This window comes from Megalops cyprinoides, chromosome 23, assembly GCF_013368585.1.
Source record: "Megalops cyprinoides isolate fMegCyp1 chromosome 23, fMegCyp1.pri, whole genome shotgun sequence".
NCBI classification, from domain to species: Eukaryota; Metazoa; Chordata; class Actinopteri; order Elopiformes; family Megalopidae; genus Megalops; species Megalops cyprinoides.
The window spans coordinates 22,656,330-22,674,265 of record NC_050605.1 but is presented as its reverse complement, the minus strand read 5'-3'; the positions used below and the strand labels follow the sequence as shown (position 1 = coordinate 22,674,265).

General features: G+C 50.7%; 2 protein-coding genes across 10 annotated transcripts in view; one reads left to right on the top strand and one right to left on the bottom strand.

Moving 5' to 3' along the window:
* The window catches only part of LOC118770536 (serine/threonine-protein kinase WNK1-like), an 85,421-nt gene extending 76,800 nt beyond the window's left edge, over nt 1-8,621 (top strand). For 6 of the 9 annotated variants that reach the window (XM_036518276.1, XM_036518270.1, XM_036518275.1 and 3 more), the window contains 5 exons: nt 249-443; nt 1,904-1,996; nt 5,307-5,348; nt 7,568-7,782; nt 8,269-8,621. In XM_036518276.1, coding sequence (XP_036374169.1) covers nt 249-443; nt 1,904-1,996; nt 5,307-5,348; nt 7,568-7,782; nt 8,269-8,616 — 893 coding nt within the window. In that variant the 3' untranslated portion in view covers nt 8,617-8,621. The remainder of the gene's footprint in view (nt 1-248; nt 444-1,903; nt 1,997-5,306; nt 5,349-7,567; nt 7,783-8,268) is intronic. The other 3 variants (XM_036518269.1, XM_036518272.1, XM_036518273.1) reach the window with 3 other exon arrangements.
* Nucleotides 8,622-11,874: 3,253 nt separating this feature from the next.
* On the bottom strand, nt 11,875-17,555 carry rad52 (RAD52 homolog, DNA repair protein). The gene is made up of 11 exons (XM_036518511.1): nt 17,514-17,555; nt 17,158-17,259; nt 16,950-17,043; nt 16,788-16,855; nt 16,152-16,270; nt 15,440-15,515; nt 15,080-15,315; nt 14,772-14,977; nt 14,384-14,482; nt 14,073-14,291; nt 11,875-11,891 (listed from the first exon to the last, which is right to left on the bottom strand). The coding sequence occupies exons 1-11, from the start codon at nt 17,553-17,555 to the stop codon at nt 11,875-11,877; spliced, it is 1,278 nt and encodes a 425-aa protein (XP_036374404.1).
* Nucleotides 17,556-17,936: the final 381 nt, after the last annotated feature.

Here is a 17,936-nt window from a genome sequence, read left to right as displayed (position 1 = left end):
GGCGTCTCTGCACACAGGGCATTTCATTCAGTGGAACAGCTCATTCCAGCTCCTCCCACACATTTTACACCCACACCTTTCATTGGCCGGATGCGTGACGTGTCCCGCCCACATTGTGATGTAGTGAATTAATCACCCTGACACACAGCCAGTCTGCGTTATTAATAATGCAGCCTTGTGGCGTAGCTGGGCTGGATTACTCGTGCTTTGTGGCAGGCTGCTGACCCCCAGTCCTGTGGTCTCTGCAGGCACTTTATCGGCACAGAGCGCCCCCTCTGTGTTCCCAGCCCAGCAGACCCTGCTGCCCCCCGGGGGGGTCCCTGAGTCGGGGAGCAGTCCCCTGCTGCAGCCCCTCAAACCCTCCCCCTCCAGCGAGAACCTGTGCTCCACCTACACCAGCGACGCCGCCCTGTCCATGCCCAGCCTGTGCGCCCCCACGCAAGGTAGGCCCCGCGCCGCGAGTCCCAGGCCTGAGGCCCGCGTTAGCCTGCCACTCCTCGCGCTGTTAATGGGGGGCGTCATGTCCTGTGGCAGGGCTGTCAGGGAGCGTACAGGCCTGCCTCCACTGTCCCAGCTCCTGAACAAGGCCAAGCCTCGAAAACACCCGAAGTTTCTCAGTGCTCTCTGGGTGCATAACTGTGTTTCTTAGTTTGTAGCGGGTAGTAATGAGCTGAGATCCAGGAACTCTCAGTGCAGTGCAGTGTGGTGGTGGTGTTTCAGGTGAAGTGGTCATTGTGCCTCTAGGATAAGTATCCCAGTAATTTGAGCACAGACAGAAGAATCACGCATGTGTTGTGAGGTTCTCAGGAGTACACTGTTAAGAGTTAGTCTGATTTGCACACAGGTGTGTGTGAGGATAGGTTGCTTTGCACATAGGTGTGTGAGGTTAGTGCGCTTTGCACACAGGTGTGTGTGAGGATAGTCTGCTTTGCACACAGGTGTGTGAGGTTAGTGCGCTTTGCACACAGGTGTGTGTGAGGATAGTCTGCTTTGCACACAGGTGTGTGAGGCTAGTGCGCTTTGCACACAGGTGTGTGTGAGGATAGGTTGCTTTGCACACAGGTGTGTGAGGTTAGTCCACTTTGCACACAGGTGTGTGTGAGGATAGGTTGCTTTGCACACAGGTGTGTGAGGTTAGTGCGCTTTGCACACAGGTGTGTGAGGTTAGTGCGCTTTGCACACAGGTGTGTGTGAGGATAGGTTGCTTTGCACACAGATGTGTGAGGTTAGTGCGCTTTGCACACAGGTGTGTGTGAGGATAGGTTGCTTTGCACACAGATGTGTGAGGTTAGTGCGCTTTGCACACAGGTGTGTGTGAGGTTATTCCGTGTTGCACACAGATATGTTGGGTACAGCTGCACAGGAGGAAGAGAGGTGAGGTGATGGTGAGGTTTACTTCCCAGAAACAGGATTAGGTTTTGTCATGTACTCTCTTTACTTTTGCTGGTTGCTGTTTGCTGAAGAGGCTGTCTCGGTGTTGACTCTGGTCCTCAGTAGATTAGCTGATTGCTGGTTAGTGGTGGACGTTAGAACAGTTTGCATCAGTGTTGACTGCATGAGCTCCTTGGTTAATGCCTGTTCCAAACTCCTGCTCCTCTCTGTGATCTCTAGTGCCCCCTAGCTTGCGTAGCTGGTGGTGCATTAGTGTTTCCTGTGGAAAAGCCTCCCTGCTGTGCCCGGTGGCGTTCTGACAGCACAGGCCTGCAGGGGGCACTGTTTCTCCCTTCAGCTCTGTCCTCATATCTCAGGAGCGCCTCTCTCCTTCGCCTCCACCTCCTCTCCTGCTGGTCATAGCTTATGAGTTGTGTACCATTCTTACTGTGTATTTGTGTACGTCTCTCTCTCTTTTTCTTTCTCTCCCTCTTTCTCTCTCTTTTTCTCTCTCTCCTGTTTTGTGCCACAGGCTGTGTAAAGTTCAGCTGTGGGTCGGAGAGAGTGACCTTCAAACCAGGTGGCAGAAGGACCCGATTTCTGAGTACGCCCTGCTTGGCTCTTTGTGTGTAACGCTTTTCCTTGTCTCTCTCCTTCACTGTCATGTGAATGTTTCTGTTTTTTCTTCTTCTTTTTTGGTGTTTTGAAACTTCATCATCGCTGGTCTCCTGCATCATTTAATTTTTAATTAATTCATACATGTATCAGATACTGTCACACTCCAGTCAGGATCGTCCCATGTTACAGAAATGCTGACGGTGAAGTGGCAGGACATTAAAAATCCCTCTCCTTGACCTTCACCATTTCCCTTCAGGGGAGATGAATCTCTGAAGTATGTATTTGGATCACTTAAATCTAATTGTGCTACATATGGACACTTAATTTTCCCCTTCGCTTTACCTCCATGAATCCCACAATGCACACAGACACACGGACGTGGCGCCTTTACGGAGTGTTAAGCGGACTGCTTCGGTTCCCCCAGAGTGTTGGCATAACCAGGCAGAGGCATCCAGATGGCTGTGAGATAATGGAGGTTAGGGCTGGTATCTGTGCTAGAGGCTGCTCTGAAGGACTGTGTGCCACTGTTTCTCCGGCAAACCCGCACAGTCACGCGCACACAGGCGCACAAAAGTATAACGAGGCAGCAGGCGCTGCCTGTTAGCACTTTGCCGTTTGTGTACGTGTGGAAGCACAGAATTAGCCACCTGATCTTTTTAAATTGTCAGTTGTCAGCTGGCTTCATGGCGGCTTAAGAGCTAACATGACCTGATGTTCACTGATGTTAAATGTAGCCATTTAGCTGAATTCCCAGGATTGTGAAGGTTTTCGGAGTGTTCTGCTGACGGAAGAGGTCAGGTAAAACGGCAGGTAAAACCACCTCTGGAACCTCCTAACCTGCTGAACCTCCAAGATCAGTAACTAGCTGTTTAAGGCTTGAGTTGCGTTGAAAGCGGACGCAGATGAGTTTGGGTGATTAGCACGGCGTTGGAGCCGTCGGTGTGGACCTGAGATGAGTGTGGACAGATGCTGCAGCACTGAGTCACAGGACACGCTCTCTCAGACCTGGTGGGGAATGAGAGTGTAAGAGCAGCACTTAAACCTTCACAGCGAGGTGCAGGAATGCTTTTTAGGTCAGGGTGGCCATGTTTAGGTTCGCTGAAAGCAGGGGGCAGGTAATGGAAAAGTTTGTGGAGTAAAGTGGGCTTTGGAAGAGGAGGTGCTGCTGCTGAATGCCTGTGCAGGGCAAACCACAGCGAGCGCGTGCCGGCAGCTGACCCCAGACCAGCCTTTCCGCAAACGGAACGGTGGCCTGAGGTTTTATCGGCAGAACATCCTCTCCTGCCGTCTGTCTCCAGGGACTGCAGCTCTGTGAGGCTGCTGACTCCCTCAGACCCGTATCCGGGATGCTGTTGCCGTGGTAACAAGGGTGTGTACTTTCTGGGGCCGTTAGCGCTATGTGTCGCTGAACAGCAGACTGCTATGTCCTGCTGCTCCTCACCACGCTCTCACGCATCTCTACCAGCTCTGAAACCGTCCCCCTCTCCCCCACACCCGCTCACACCTGCTCACACCTGCCTTCCCAATCCAGCCACTCCCACCCCAGCATTCCTAATCTGGCCCCTCCCACTTTGACATTCCTAATGCCGCCCCTCCCACGAAAGGTTTTGCATTGGTCAGTGTATGGAGGCTTGCTTCAAACTGACCAGAAATTAAAAGGAAATAAAAACTGTTTACGGTAAAGTGATTTCCTGCACATATGCAGTCGTTACTTTGCAGAATTTCTGCGGTAATTTAGATGGCAGTGCTGCAGGATATTTGTGTCAGTGGAGAACACTGATGAATGCAAACCCTGGTCATTTTTTCCCTTATAAACTGCAGAGCTCAGATGGCAGTTTATATTCACCAATGACCTGGACAGTGCAGGTTATCCATGAGGGTTAGAGTTTGATCTGGTGCTCTGGGAGGAGAGGGGACTGCACCATGCTGCTGCCAGCTCCCTCTGACTGAGCACACAGCTCGTGGATTCTGCACTGGGGTCTCCATGGAGAGTGGTGTGGGCTTGTGATGACAGACAGAGGACCATGTGTTAGAGACCCCTTAATATCCGCTCTTTCAGGGCTCTGAAACCACAGAGCCTCCAGAATGACCAAGCCTGTCCTCACAAGTCCTGCCAAACCAGCACTATGGTTCCTTTCTTTCAGTTCAGTCTCATTCTTTCTTTTGATTAACCTTCTTTTTGGAATGGATCATTACAGGGATTTTTTGGTTTCTTTTGTTTCTGACTGCCTGTATGAGGTTTAGCTAGCTTGTTTGATACAAGTGTTAATGTAGACATCTGGAAACTTTACATCCAGAGCTCCTGTATGTGTTTACCTGTGTGCAGGACTGGCAATGGCCATGTCTGTTTCTGCATCAAATATCTCACCTCAGCCTGAATTCCCATCAGTTCAGCCAATCACAAGACTTCCTCCAAAGTCAGAGAGAAAGGAAAGATCAGTCTGCCTTTGCGGTCGTTTACTGTAATGATGGCCTCTCCGATGGTGCAGGAAATTTGCTTGGTCCTGAAACAACCTGTAACGGGTGCTGTTTCTCCCAGCTGTCTGAGAGCAGATATTTCCCCCTGTCTCTGACAGATTCATGGCCTCCCCCATGCTGCCTCTGCTCCAGTGAACAGCGCGGTGTCTGTGCTGCTGTGGCCCGCACTCAGGGCCGGGGCAGCAGGGTTGGTATCGGTGTCACGGCCGCCGTGGTTATAGGAAGCAGCAGATGGCTCTTTCCTTACTCTCAGTGTAGCCTTGCACTGGCTGGATGCACAGGCCCCAGGCTGAGCTGAACCCCCTCACTGTGACATGTGGGCAGGAGCTGCCTCTGGCCTCTGGATGTAAAGCTTGATCAGATGTTAAGCTCCTCCCTGTAGCTCACTCCACCCCTCCTCCTTGTGTGTGTGTGTGTGTGTGTGTGTGTGTGCGCGTGGTGCGGGGGTGTGTGTCTGTGTGTGTGTGCAGTGAAGTGCGTGCGTGTGTGGGGTGTGGGGTGCGGGGTGGTGTGTGTGTGTGTGTGTGTGTGTGTGTGTGTGTGTGTGTGTGTGTGCGTGTGGTGCGGGGGTGTGTGTCTGTGTGTGTGTGCAGTGAAGTGCGGGGTGTGCGTGCGTGCGTGCGGGGTGTGGGGTGTGTGTGGGGTGTGGGGTGTGGGGTGCGGGGTGCGGGGTGGTGTGTGTGTGCCTGCAGTGGGGGGTGGGGGGGGTGTGCTGCAGAGAGGACCGTGTTGTCAGCACTGAGGCGCGCATGCTCTGAAACACTCCCAGGAGTGGTGCGCTGTTGACGGGGTGATTAACACTGACTGTTTCCAATCCTGATATTCTCTCCATGCTTCAGGGAAGATGGTGAAAAAAGTGTGCCCCTGCAACCAGCTCTGTAGTAATTATCTCTCTTTTAACATTTCCCCACCGCCCCCCGCCCGCGCCCCCCTGGCCTGCGGCTGCCCCCCCCTCAGAGGGGCCGCTGCGGTCTCTCAGCCTGACTTAAGCATGTCTGCACTGATGACCCCTGCAGAATGAGAGTGTGAATCGGGGTCGGCTCTGAGCTCGCCTCACTCAGCTCGGCTGCTACACACAGGTCGTGCCAAACAGCCCTTTATGCAGCACCCACACTTCCTGCCGTAGGTGGTGCTGTGCAATGTTTTAATACGTTATTTAATTTAAAAAAAAGAATTTTTAATTTCATTTTTTAAATTAATTTTTAATAGTTGATTCTGGGAGCCCGTTTCCTTCGTGCCGCAGTGAGCGTTAGTATCTGAAGCGCAGGCTGGACGCCGTGTCCCTCTCTCAGGCAGTCAGACGCTGCCGCGCCCATGTCGTGCCGGCCACCCCAGTCAGACGCGCTAATGCAGCTAAGGCTCGTCTGCCTCTGCCTTCATCCTATTACACTCAAGCCAATTAAACCCCCCAGACTCGAAGCCGCGCTCTGGCCCTGATCCCTTTAAGATGCATCCCGCTCTCCTCAGACACCCGTGATCCTATTTGCGTTTAATGCCTCCTGTCTTTAACTGCAGGTGGTAATGAAACTCCTTCAGCAGCTGGCTCCAGGTAGACCCCGTTAAAGCAGGCCGCTCCAGAACATTCCGGCGCCGTTCCCACCCCCCCCCCCCTCTTCAAGGAGAGATTGATACGGTTATCTTATCTGTGCGCAGGCAGGCCAGCAGGTTCTCGCCAGGCAGGTAGAGAATCTGCATTTCAGGGTCGTATGAACGAACACCGGGTTATCGGTGCTACAGAAAGAGGGAAAGTGAACAGAGGTCATCCAGTGAATGCTGAAGTCAGGCTGCTCTCAGGCTGCCATCTCCCCCCCAGCATGGCCTGCTCTGTGGACTACATTACCCAGACTCCCTGTGGAGCCGCAGCCACTGCACGGTGCCTCTCTGCTTCCTGTTTCGTCCTCGCCTGCAATCTCAGAGCTGCCTTTTGCCTTTTTTTTCCCTTGTGCTGAATTCAGAGATTTTCTCAGATATGCCAGATATTTGCCTGCATTTTCTTTTCTTCCTTCATCCTCTAACAACGCCAGTCCGACCCCCGGGTTTCACTGAGGCTCCCATCGGCTTCTGTGTCTTGAGCTGTGCAGCTGAAATAACCCTGAAATGCGTCAGCCCCTTGCTGTGCTCTGATTGGATGGGGGGGCGTTGCCCTGCCGACGCTGTGGGTCAGTGTGGCATGCGTGTCCGCTCCCCGACCGCAGGCTTGCAGTGCATTGTGGGTGTGGCGGGTCAGAAAAGGGGCTGAGGTATTTTCGCTGGCTGTCATCAGGACTACCACGTTGCAGACTGCTTCTGTCTCCCCCGGGCAAAGCGCAGTGTCCTAACACCCCGTGCTCAGTGCAGTGCCACAGTCCGTCTGCTGCCCCCTCTCTGTGTAACGCTTGTCTGTTCGTCAAGTCAAGGCTTTACTTAACTGTGTACCTGTATTTTCTTACTCAGAAAGTTCATCCCCTGCCTTAAGTTATCAGCTGTTAACGATACCGTGAGGAATCATTTCTGCTCTGAGGGCTGTGGACTGTATGCAGCATGCAGACTGGTGTCAGATTCCTTCTTCACATCAATAAACAGCTTCAGAGTGTAATTCAGTCCACAAGTAATAGAAATTTACTGTTAAACAAACATACTGTTCCATAGCGACAGCACGGAGAGTGAAAGCTGATGTTCGGTGCATTAGTTGTGCAGGGGCTCCCTCTGGTGTCTTGGTGCGGAACTACTGTGTGAGATTAGACTTGGACCTTAGTCAAGAGGACACCAGTTTCTCCTTTCTCTTCAGCTGATCCAAACTGTTCCAGGGTAATGTTCTCATATCTGTAGTGTGGGTAATTCAGCACACCACCTTGTACAAAAAGGGTATCGCTATTTAGCATCATGGTATGAGGGACAGCTCCTCCAGCTTGCTAGTCACCCTCTGTAGATCAGGGCTGCATTCAGGGCAAATTTTTCTCCCTGTGAGGATTTACAGGTGCACTCGTTTTGCAGGTTTTCCTTTGAAATGCTTGGGTTTGTTTGCGGATTCATCGTGTTCACACTGAGCCTGGTTTTGGTGCGTGTGTGCGTCTGCGTCTGCGTGTGCGTGACTTCTCTCCCTGCCCCTCTGTGTTTGCAGGGACGAGCAGCACCAACACAGTCAGCGGGCCCGGACAGGGCCAGAACCAGAACCAACCGCCCACCACCCTGCCCCAGAGCCGCAAGGGCACCTTCACCGACGACCTGCACAAGCTGGTGGACAACTGGGCCCGAGACGCCATGAGCCTGTCCCAGGGAAAGAGAGGCTCCAAGCAGTCGCACCCGCAGCCGGCCTCGCAGGGACACGCCTACGACGTGAGAACCGCAATCTCCCCCCCCCAATACCCCACCCACCCCCCGTCACACAGGGACACGCCTACGATGTGAGAACCGCAACCTCCCCAACCCCCCCAATACCCCACCCACCCCCCGTCACACAGGGACACGCCTACGATGTGAGAACCGCAACCTCCCCCCCCCAATACCCCCCCCAACCCCCCGTCACACAGGGACACGCCTACGATGTGAGAACCGCAACCTCCCCCCCCCCCCCCCCAACCCCCCCAGTACGCCACCCACCCCCCGTCACACAGGGACGCTGATATACGCACTGCAGTGAGGAGAGGCAGTGAGCGCTGTGAGTGGCCGAGCCGGGTCGGCCTGCGGATGGAGCCCATGGCAGGCAGCGGTGCTCTGAAGGCTTCAGAAAGTATTCCTCAGGGCTGCAGTGCAGAGAGCAGGGTGTTAGCTGTTGAGGCTGTAGCCATGGCGATGGTAACCGTCTCCCCTCTTCGTTTCCAGGTGATCCCCCCGGCCAACATGGGGCGCAAGTTCTCTGCGCCGGGACAGCTGTGCCCCAGCATCGCCTCCTCCCTCAGCGGCCACGCCCCCATCCCAAACACCCCCGCTACCTCGCTGGGGGCCCGCAAGGGCTCCCTGTGCCCCGCGCCACAGTACGGCTACACCTCTGCACCTTATGGCGGCCAGTGGGCCGGCTCGGGGGGCCACGCCCAGGCCGGGCCCCTGGCCCCCTCGCAGCCCCTGGGGCAGTACCCGCCCGTGGCCCCCGCCTCTCTGCAGGGCTTCCACATCAGCACTTTGCAGAAATCCGTCAGCAACCCAGGCGGCCCCAACCTGAGGACCACGTAGGCCGAGCCGGGTCAGGACTGAGATGGGGGGGGTGCGGGGAGGGGCGGGGGGGGGAGGGTGTGGTGTGCGACAGGGTGATGGCTGCTTCTGGACTGCTTCTGAAGGGTTTTTTCTCTCTCTCGCTGGGCAAAGAGGAGGACAAGAAGGAGGAGAGAATCAGAGGAAGGAGTGAAGGCCGGGCGGAGTTGAACGCTCTCGGACGCCTCGATTTTGGGGGCTTCTTTTCGCTGGAGAAAGGCAGGCGTGCGTACACCGCCCGACCTGCAGGACTCAGCAGAGGACAGAGGATGCTTCTCCTCCCGGGGGTCAGTGATAGGCTGTAGGGACCCATGGTAACACAAAGCAAACCAATGGACACAAGGGTGCAATGTGAGGTGGCCAAAGAGGGTGTGGCAGGAACTGTGAAGCTCCCGCAGGGGTCTGTGCTGAGAGCCCAGCCTTCACTCCAGTACAGTGAGCTGGGGGAGGGTTGCTTGTAGATTTTGGTAGGCTGCAGTCAGCTAATCTGAGAGATAATGTTACCCCCCTGCCCACACACACACACACACACAAACGCACATACAACACACACATTCACGCACATACAACACACTCATTCACGCACACACGCTTCCCTTCTCATGAGCTCCGTCTGACAGAGGTGAGCGGCGCGCCAGGTTTGGAGAGGTTTGCCGTGTGGGGCGTGGGGTTGGGGGTCGGTGCTGCTGCTCTCTCTGCGGGCGGAAGACGTCTCCATCGCTCTCTCCACCCCCTCTGGTTGCCATGTGATGCAATAATTCGAGTTATAGAATATGTCCGTTTTCAAACAAGAAAAAAAAAAAAGCAAAAGTGGCCTTCATCTGAAAAATCCATGTACAGTTTTTGTTTTTCCTTTATTTTTTATTTTGTTAATTTGGTTATGATTCCATTTTTCGTCGAACTGTTCGTATCTCTGTTCCTTCCCTGTGTGCCGATGCAGCGTAGCACGGCGGCGCGCTCCCCCCCACGCCGAGGGGAGAGGAGCCGGCGCTCTCCCAGGCTGGGAGTGTCAGAATGGGCTCTGCACATCACCGGGGGTCCTGGTCTGGGAACGGTGAGGGCCTCAGTGGGCCCAGAGTGGCAGATGCCTGAGGAGAGTTCTCGAAGGCTGTTCTCACATCGAGTTAATTTCAGTGGAGGAAAAAAAAAACAGGATATGTCCTTAAGTTTCTCTGTTTTTTTTCTTCCCCTAACTGGGTTTGATTGTTTATTGATTCGTTTTGAAATAAGGGTTATTAGTATTATTGCATCTGTCTCGTCTGGTCAAGGGAAGGAGTGGGAGGTTGTCAGAAGACCGTTGGCTGCATGGTATGTAAAAGCCTGGTGCCTCTGCACATGTTGCTTGTGAGGCCGTTAAAGCTTTAAATCTATTATCTATTACTAATGGTAACAGCTTTTATAATCATGGCAGCAGTAGGGGCCTCTTTCAATAGTTTGATTGAAATGTATATTTAAAAAAAAAAAAGATAAGTGTTCTGTATGGACCTGTATTTACCCATCAGTTTTTGATGTTGAAACACTGTGATTATTATAAATGTTGTTGGACAACATTAGTTTAAAAAATGGAACTTGGAGGGTTATTAAGAATAGACTAAAGTAAGGCTAGCTATTTCCTTATACAACGCTTATTGGAGACACTTTAACCTTTACCCTTTGTACTTTCTTTATATTAGATAAATGTGAATGTAAAATGGTTTCAATTAATGTACTTGAATAACTGGTCTTTTCCTTCCCCCATTGCCCAGTAAGCTTTGCTGGAGTCTATAGTGCCTTGCTTTCTTTCATTTGCGTTGGGTTTGGCATGGAGTTGTGGAAGCACCAGCGCTTTGTGCTTTCCTGGCCCTGTGGATTGAGAACGGTTTTTCGGTACACCGTGGGGGTGGGATACGTTTTTGGTGCCATTTTTATTCTGTTAAAATAGATTCTAAAGACTTTGTCCTCGACTCATTCGAACATTGGGATCGAGTCGCATTGAAGCTTGGACAGCTATACGTGAGGTGTGCGCGGCCCATAGCGGAGCGTGTCAGGGCTGAGACCGGGGTCGGCCACGCTAACTGTACTCTCGGTGCGGTTGGGAACAGCTGTATGCAGCTGTAAAGGTGTGTGTGTGTCATGGATCTGTTACCTGTAACACATCTGACATGCAGACGGTCACTGTCGATCCGAGGCTCGGGTTCTGACCACGAGCCCAGTTTCCCTGAGCTCCCGTTTCTGAGCTGAAAGTCAGACCTGGCTGTGATTTCCCAGAATGCACGGGAGACCCTCAGCGGCACACATGGCCTTGTGTTGATGTAGGAAGCAGGAGAGGAGGAGAGTCAGGAAAGTTGATCTAAGGGTGAGAATAGTACGTGTGAGTGTGTGAGCAGATTAACAGTGTCGTGTCGTTCAGTACTAACCACGGTTCTCCGTTCTCCCACACTGAGCCACGCCCTGCCTCCCCCAGCGGCTGCGAAGGAGGCAGGGTTATGCTTCTGACTGCTCTCACAGCCAGTGTGGCCTTTTCGCGCAGTAGGTGTGACAGACCTTACACGGTGTCAGTAGTGAAAGTGCAGTGTCATTGTAGGACCAGAGGGGGCAGTGTTGGTGCATTCAACACAAGGCCGAGGTGTGCAGCTCTATTCACCCCACAAAGCAGGAGGCTCAGTACAAGCACACCGTTTCCCTTTCTTTCCTTCCTCGCGTTGGTAGTTCCTGTGGTTTTTGCAGGTTAGTAGCTTCTCTTTTAAGGGAATCTTTTCAGTAATAACAGCATTCACAAAAGCAATGAGACAGCCGGTCGATTTCTTTATATATGGTTCTGGATGTTTCTGTTCCATTTCGTTTAACCTGTGTACAGTAGTTGCAGCGTTCTGATCCAGTCTCGTGCTCCGGTCCGTATGCGTTGTGGGTGCGTTGCAGCAGGGTTAGCGGCAGACAGCCACATCACATCTGTCTCTGCTCTATGTCGGCCTCATCGTGACCTCGGTCACGCGGCTCGCGTTCGTAACAGGCCGAAAGACGTGGCCAGACGCGCCACCCGAGAGCGTGCCGCCAGACGGGCTCGGCACAGAGCCACACGGCAGTCTACACCTGCGATCAACGCACCATCGTAGAAGCAAGTTAAAAAAAAAAAAAACAAACACAGAGGTGTGGTGTGACCATGTCTGGTGTCTTCTCTCTGTAGCTTCAGTCATGTGACTTCAGGGTGTTACCTCGTAGCAGAGCAACTGTGTCTCTGGTCACCGCGGTGGTCGTAGCGGACTAGTCAGGTCTTAAACCTGTAGAACAAAAACAGTTCATTTAGACTCATCAAGTGTACAAACCGTAGAACAGTGCTGGGTCAATATTAAAGATGATTTCCTTTAGAAAAGTGAAGTTTTGTGGTTTCAACACTCGTCACCTTAACTACTGATAGCTCTCCAGGACTGCTAGAGTTAAAGCCTTCTCTTACCGCTTAGCTGTTTCATCAGTAAATTGTCTGGTACAGGAAACGTTCACTTGAACCCGATATATAGATCCTCAACAGTTAACCGTCTTTTGAGTGGCTATGTGGTAGTCTGGTGGATAGAAATGCTCTTCCTTTTTTTTCCTTTGTAAACATTACTTTCCCATCAGCGGATTGTCCTTTCCGACAGAAAGAAATCAGTACAGTATTACATAGCATGATTTGTTGAAGCTGTGAAGTCAGTTCTCTTTATTTTTGTTTTCCAGAAAAAAAAAAGAACAGGTGTACAACGCCAGTCGAGTGCCATTCCCTTGCAGAATGGATGTGAGTGAACCGTGACTCACTTCCGAGCTGAATAACTTGGTTACTTATTTTGAGAATAATAAAACGACTGCAATGCAGAATATGCAATGTTTAGGGAGGGGTGCCTCAGTGAAAGACCTTTCTGTGGTTTCTCACTTGTACAGAGGAGGGACGTTACTGAATTTAAAGTGTATTAATATTGTATTATTGGGAATGCAGACTTGTTTTCTGGTTTGTTTTTACTTTATTCCTTTGCCTTCCTGTAAAGATTGCTCTGCGAAGTGCCGACACGTAGAAACGTTAATATGATGCAGTAAAAAAAAAACGCACCAGGTTTCATTAATGACCGCTTGTTTCTCTAAAAAAGAAAAAACGAAAAAACATTGCATGCTAGTTATGTCACTGGTTATACTCTCACAAACGACTTAAAACCAATGCACACACACAAAGCATCAAGTCAACTGAATGAAAAACATTGCTTTCAAGTAAACTTGTTTTATTTGCAATTAGCCCTCCTGTGGAAAAAAAAATACAACAGAACAATACTGTTACTTAATGCTACTGACCTGTCATTAAGTTATTTTGTTTTGTACTACTATCTGATTTCTTGTTTTACTCTTTTTGTGTCTCTAGATCTTCTAGTGACTTTCGTCAGTGGTTTTCCGTATGCTATTTAACATTGTACAAAATGTTTTAAAAAAATTAAAACAAAAACATGTAGGGAATCATTGGCAGCGGTTAATTGTATGTTTGCACTAAGTATAGGGTGTTCAAGCTTCATATAAAACTGCGCTTTGCGCTCCAATAAAAGAAATTTGTTACCTTATTTGTAAACTTAATAAACAAAAATCATTCAAATAAACCGAGTGGTTTCTTTCAACACTCCTGTGGTGTTCAGCCTGCACTCAACACTATGATCCCCCCAACACTAACACTAATTACACTTCTCGTCACCGAGTCCTGTAGCAGCAAGACCAGGGTCACCTAATTACAGATGTGGCACAGAAGTCCAGCCCTGCCATTAGCAGATGACTTATCTTCAGCACAGGGGTATCACCATCCCATATTTTCGGTGCCACACTTTGACGTGTAACTTTTGGCACAATCGGTTTTGGAGCAATTTCAAGTCTTCAGACTTGGATGTTGATTTCTGTCCTTTAAAGTCTGTAAGAATATGTGTATCTACAGCTTAGGATCTGAATAAATTAAACATTGTATCCCTAATATTCCCTAATTTTCTTTTTCCTCTGCATCTTCATGCAAAATGATATAAATGATCACAGTATTTCTCAAACAACAAACATTTATTAACATTTTTAACACGGCAGATAAAACCAGTAAAACGTGTAACCATATAAATATCTGAACACGAGAGAAGTAGCACCACAGTGGAAACATCCGGAAAGGGCGCTCCTGTTCGGAGTCATGTATCCAGCCTTCTTTTCTTCATATAATGTCCATGTCTGAGTGGGCTGAAGGAATCTGCTGTGTGGAGGAACACAAACGGCTTTTTCAACCTCATGAACACGTGGAACAGGGCAGTTTCATAAGACCAGGCAGTTCTGGCTCTGTTCACCCATACAGCAAGAACGGCATAACGAAACTAGTTTACCCCTTTCACAGGGATACAAGAAACCAACAATTTAAACAAAAAAACTGATTTGAGACTCGCAACGGTAAAGGGATCTGTGTACACCCGTCTCGGGGTTACCTGTTGGGACGGAGTGCGGCTGGTGTGGGATGTTGGGGTGCGGCGGGTTGTGGGGCCGGGCTGGAGGGCGCAGTGAGGGGGCTCTTTGCGGCGTCTTGCTGCGGGTCAGCATCTGGTGCCCCCCCCTGGGCGTAGCAGGACCCGAGCCTCTGCACCCCCCTGCTGGGCCATCCAGCATGTCAATGCCGTCTAGGGTGAAGTCCCACAGCTCGGGGTCGTCTGGAAGAGAGGCCAGGCCGCTGAGCGCTGCACTGCTCTTAAAAACAGCGGTAAACGCAGCCCTTTTACGAACGTCAATTAGACTACCATACCAGCCAGGCACTCGTCCTCAGCGGTGAGCTCCCCCCGGTGGCCAGTGGGTGTACTGTGGCTGATCCGCCCCTCCTCTGGCCCTGAGAATCCTGCTGGTCCTGAAGGACAGAGAAGAACACCGCGTACCTGACAGCCTGTCCACACCCTGCCCCCCTGCCTGCTGAAATAACATGCTTATTCACTTATTTTCAAAGCAGACGCCTCTATCCAGGACACATCACATCATTTACGTTTTTAAATGTCACATGTTTACACAGCCGGAGATTCAGTGAGGCTGAGTTCAGCTTGAGTGTTTCACTCAAAGGCACAGCAGCAGTGCCCCATCTGGGAGGAGAACCCACAGCCTTTGGGTTAAAAGACCAACTCCTTAAGCACTCAGCTCCTTACTCTGGAAGCTGTCTGGCGCCTCCCCTCCTCTGGGTGGCGCTGTGTTTTCTGACTTTGGCTGCAGCTGACCGCACTGCATTTTCTTGGCCTCCATCTCCCGCCGGAACTTCTGCTGGAGCTGCTGCTGCTTCAGTTTCCTGAGCTGTTTGGGGTCAGCGTGCAGGTCGGAGGAACCAGAGGTGTCTCCCATGTCTGCGGCTGACCCTCTACCAACAGCAAGAGAGAGAGAGAGAGACTGGCAGTCTCACACAGCCAATAGGAGGAGTGGGTGGAGCTCTGCAGGCATCAGTCTCTCACTGCTGTGTTACCTGGAGGTGTTGCAGTGCCTGCTCTCACTCGACGGCTCTGTGGGGGTGTGTGGCAGTGATGTCCTGGAGCCTCTGCTCTCCTGGGGCCCTGGCTGAGCTCTGGGCTGGGCCCTCTCTGACATGCCCCCGTCTCCACACCTATCTGCCCCCTGCCGCAGGCTGCAGTACCTCGCCTTCTCCACTAGGGGCTCACTGTTGGAGCGCTTGGTCTTGGCCGGGTCCAGGGGAGATGGGGGCTGAACGACAGCAGTCGCGGCTTTAAGGTTTGCTTGCATCACATTTCACCAGTCCGGTCAGGTGTGTTTGTCATAAAATGAAAACTGTTCTGATTTCTAACTGACAGACAGAGACGGAACAGACCTGTTTGGGAACCTTGTTAATGGCCAGCAGATACTCCTTGTTTAAGATGCAGTTCCCCAGAGCATTTCCAAAACACCTGGGAAGAAGTAAGATGAGAAAACTGGTGAACAGGTGTACAGCATCCACCATATATTAACATTTTGCTAAACTCCATTTTGTCAGGGGGTCTACATCAACAGTAACATATAGTAATAGTATTAAAATGCACTAATGCTTCAGAGGATATATCAGAACATAACAGTGCCCTGACAGTGTTGTGTCTGTGGTAGTGTGTAGTGATTAGCATGAACTGTATCTCACACAGATGTACAGTCCTTCACTGACAGCTGTATTTACACTCAGGCCAACCAAGGGCTCACACCCCCATTTCCCAACTGAATTTGAAAATGGAGGAAACTGGGGAAAAAAACAAGCAAAACTGAAATCCAGACAAACACTCTTCACTACCTATTACCTATGATATTTTATCCTTCCATAAGATTATCTCAGTTGAGTGGAAGACTGTTTTAGCTGACAGAGATGTGACTGGTGAAGGCAAAAGGAGACCCTGGAACTAGGACATGCTGTAGTGTATCTGCTGATGTCAGGGGGATTTAAGCTGGACAGCACTTATGAGTTATGCTACTGAAAGCCCACGTGACACACGTCTCAGGCTTTTTGGATCCACCCGTGAATATGGAACAAAAGAAATATCTGTCCAGAAACGGCATACTTGAGGGCCCTCTTGAGTCCGTCAGTAACGGCTTCCTTCCTGGCCTTCTCCAGAGACAGGGCTTTGGACTTCAGTCCCTCACTCACTCCGTAGCCCACATCCTCGTGGTAGGAGCCATCCTGCGGGTCGGAGACAGACACACCTGACACACCTGTTACCTACATCAGTTACCTGACTGAGCCCAGCCACCTGGTCCAGACAGCCAGTAGTCCCACCGCCCTCCCCTAATTCACCCCTCCCCTAATTCATCTGACCGGTGCCAGCCAGAGGCAGGTGGCTGCCTGCTTTGACCTGTGTTCTGCTCAAAGTTTTTCCTTTTAGTAAGTGAGTGTTTCCTTCCCACTGTTGCTGTAGGCTTTCACTTAGAGGTAAGGCCCAGGATCTCTGTACAGCTGCCCTGTGATAAATTCTCTTATAAAAAGCACTGTACAGATAACACTGAACTTCAGCACAATATGTACATGCAATTTAAATACATATTTAACAACAGTAAACACTACTGACTACATCGATCTTGCCCTTCAATACAGCCTGAGTTTCCACTTACTAAATGTAAATTTTGAGTATACATTTATCAAATGCACATTTAATAAACGTGTCTGAGATGTATACTTTCTGTGCAGCTGCAGAGCTTACCTTCAGTTGAACTCTGACAAACGCACTGACCCCCACATAGAATTTGCCATTGATGAGGTCCACGAAATCTGCAAGGTTACGCCGTGAGAAGCGTCAGTCTAACGGGTAAGAGAAACGGGCATCTGACCCAAACAGGCATCTGATCTGTGTTCTGCCGCTCACCAACATTCTGCTGGGAAATGGAGTGGGACCAGCCGTTGTACCCAAACATCTCATTGGCCAGGCTGATCACCTTGTGTCCCTCGATGTAGCAGACCTGAAAGAGACAGACAGTTGGTTGTGTGGTCAGGTCCCGTTTGCAGGACACAATCATTGTGGTCAAAGTGTTAGCAATTAGCAACAACCAGCATCAGAGCGTCGGAGGCGTCACCTTTTGCCCACCCCCCGCCATCCTGGTGCTGATGTACTCTGGACCCAGGTTCCGACGCAATGCATTCTGGACCGCCTGGTACTCCTCCGCGGTGTACTGGAACTGCACATGACAACGGAGCTGAATTACTTAACCTCAAAAGTGGTGTTGCTGTTATATTATCATCTCTGAATTCAATACTGCCGTACTCTACATCATCTTTAGCCTTCAGGTCTTGAAGACACGCATTTCTGCACATTTTACAGATACCAAATCCAGGATATGTATAAACCTCCTTGGCTATTTTCAGTGATCAGAACAACAAAATTAGCAAGCAGGTAACTAGAAAAAAAAAAGCTTAAAACATTTCCACAGACCTTTCCGAAACACATGCTGGACGCTTGAGAGTCATTCTGCATATTCATTCACTCCTTGGCAGGGCAGATCTCAGATGGCCCGATCAACTGTTCTGTGACAGAAAGAGCATGCACTCGCCACCGTTCAACTAGCAAAGTTTAGCATGCAAGCTAACTGGCTTCACAACTAACTTGCTGGGACGTCCCTGGTTTTTGTAGGGTCAGTTCGACCCGTTGCAGAGCCGGCGAAATAAAATGCAGAGGCACCTACAATCAAATGCTTCGCCTCTCTTAACAAGTTTGTTGACTCGTATGAATTTAATAACTAGCCAGATGAACGAAACCAACATGAAGGGTATTATTATTACCTTGCAGCTTAAAAGAGCAGCTAAATTAGCTACTACAGTCATGTACAGCTGTCTTTGGAACTTCCCGCTCGCGCTG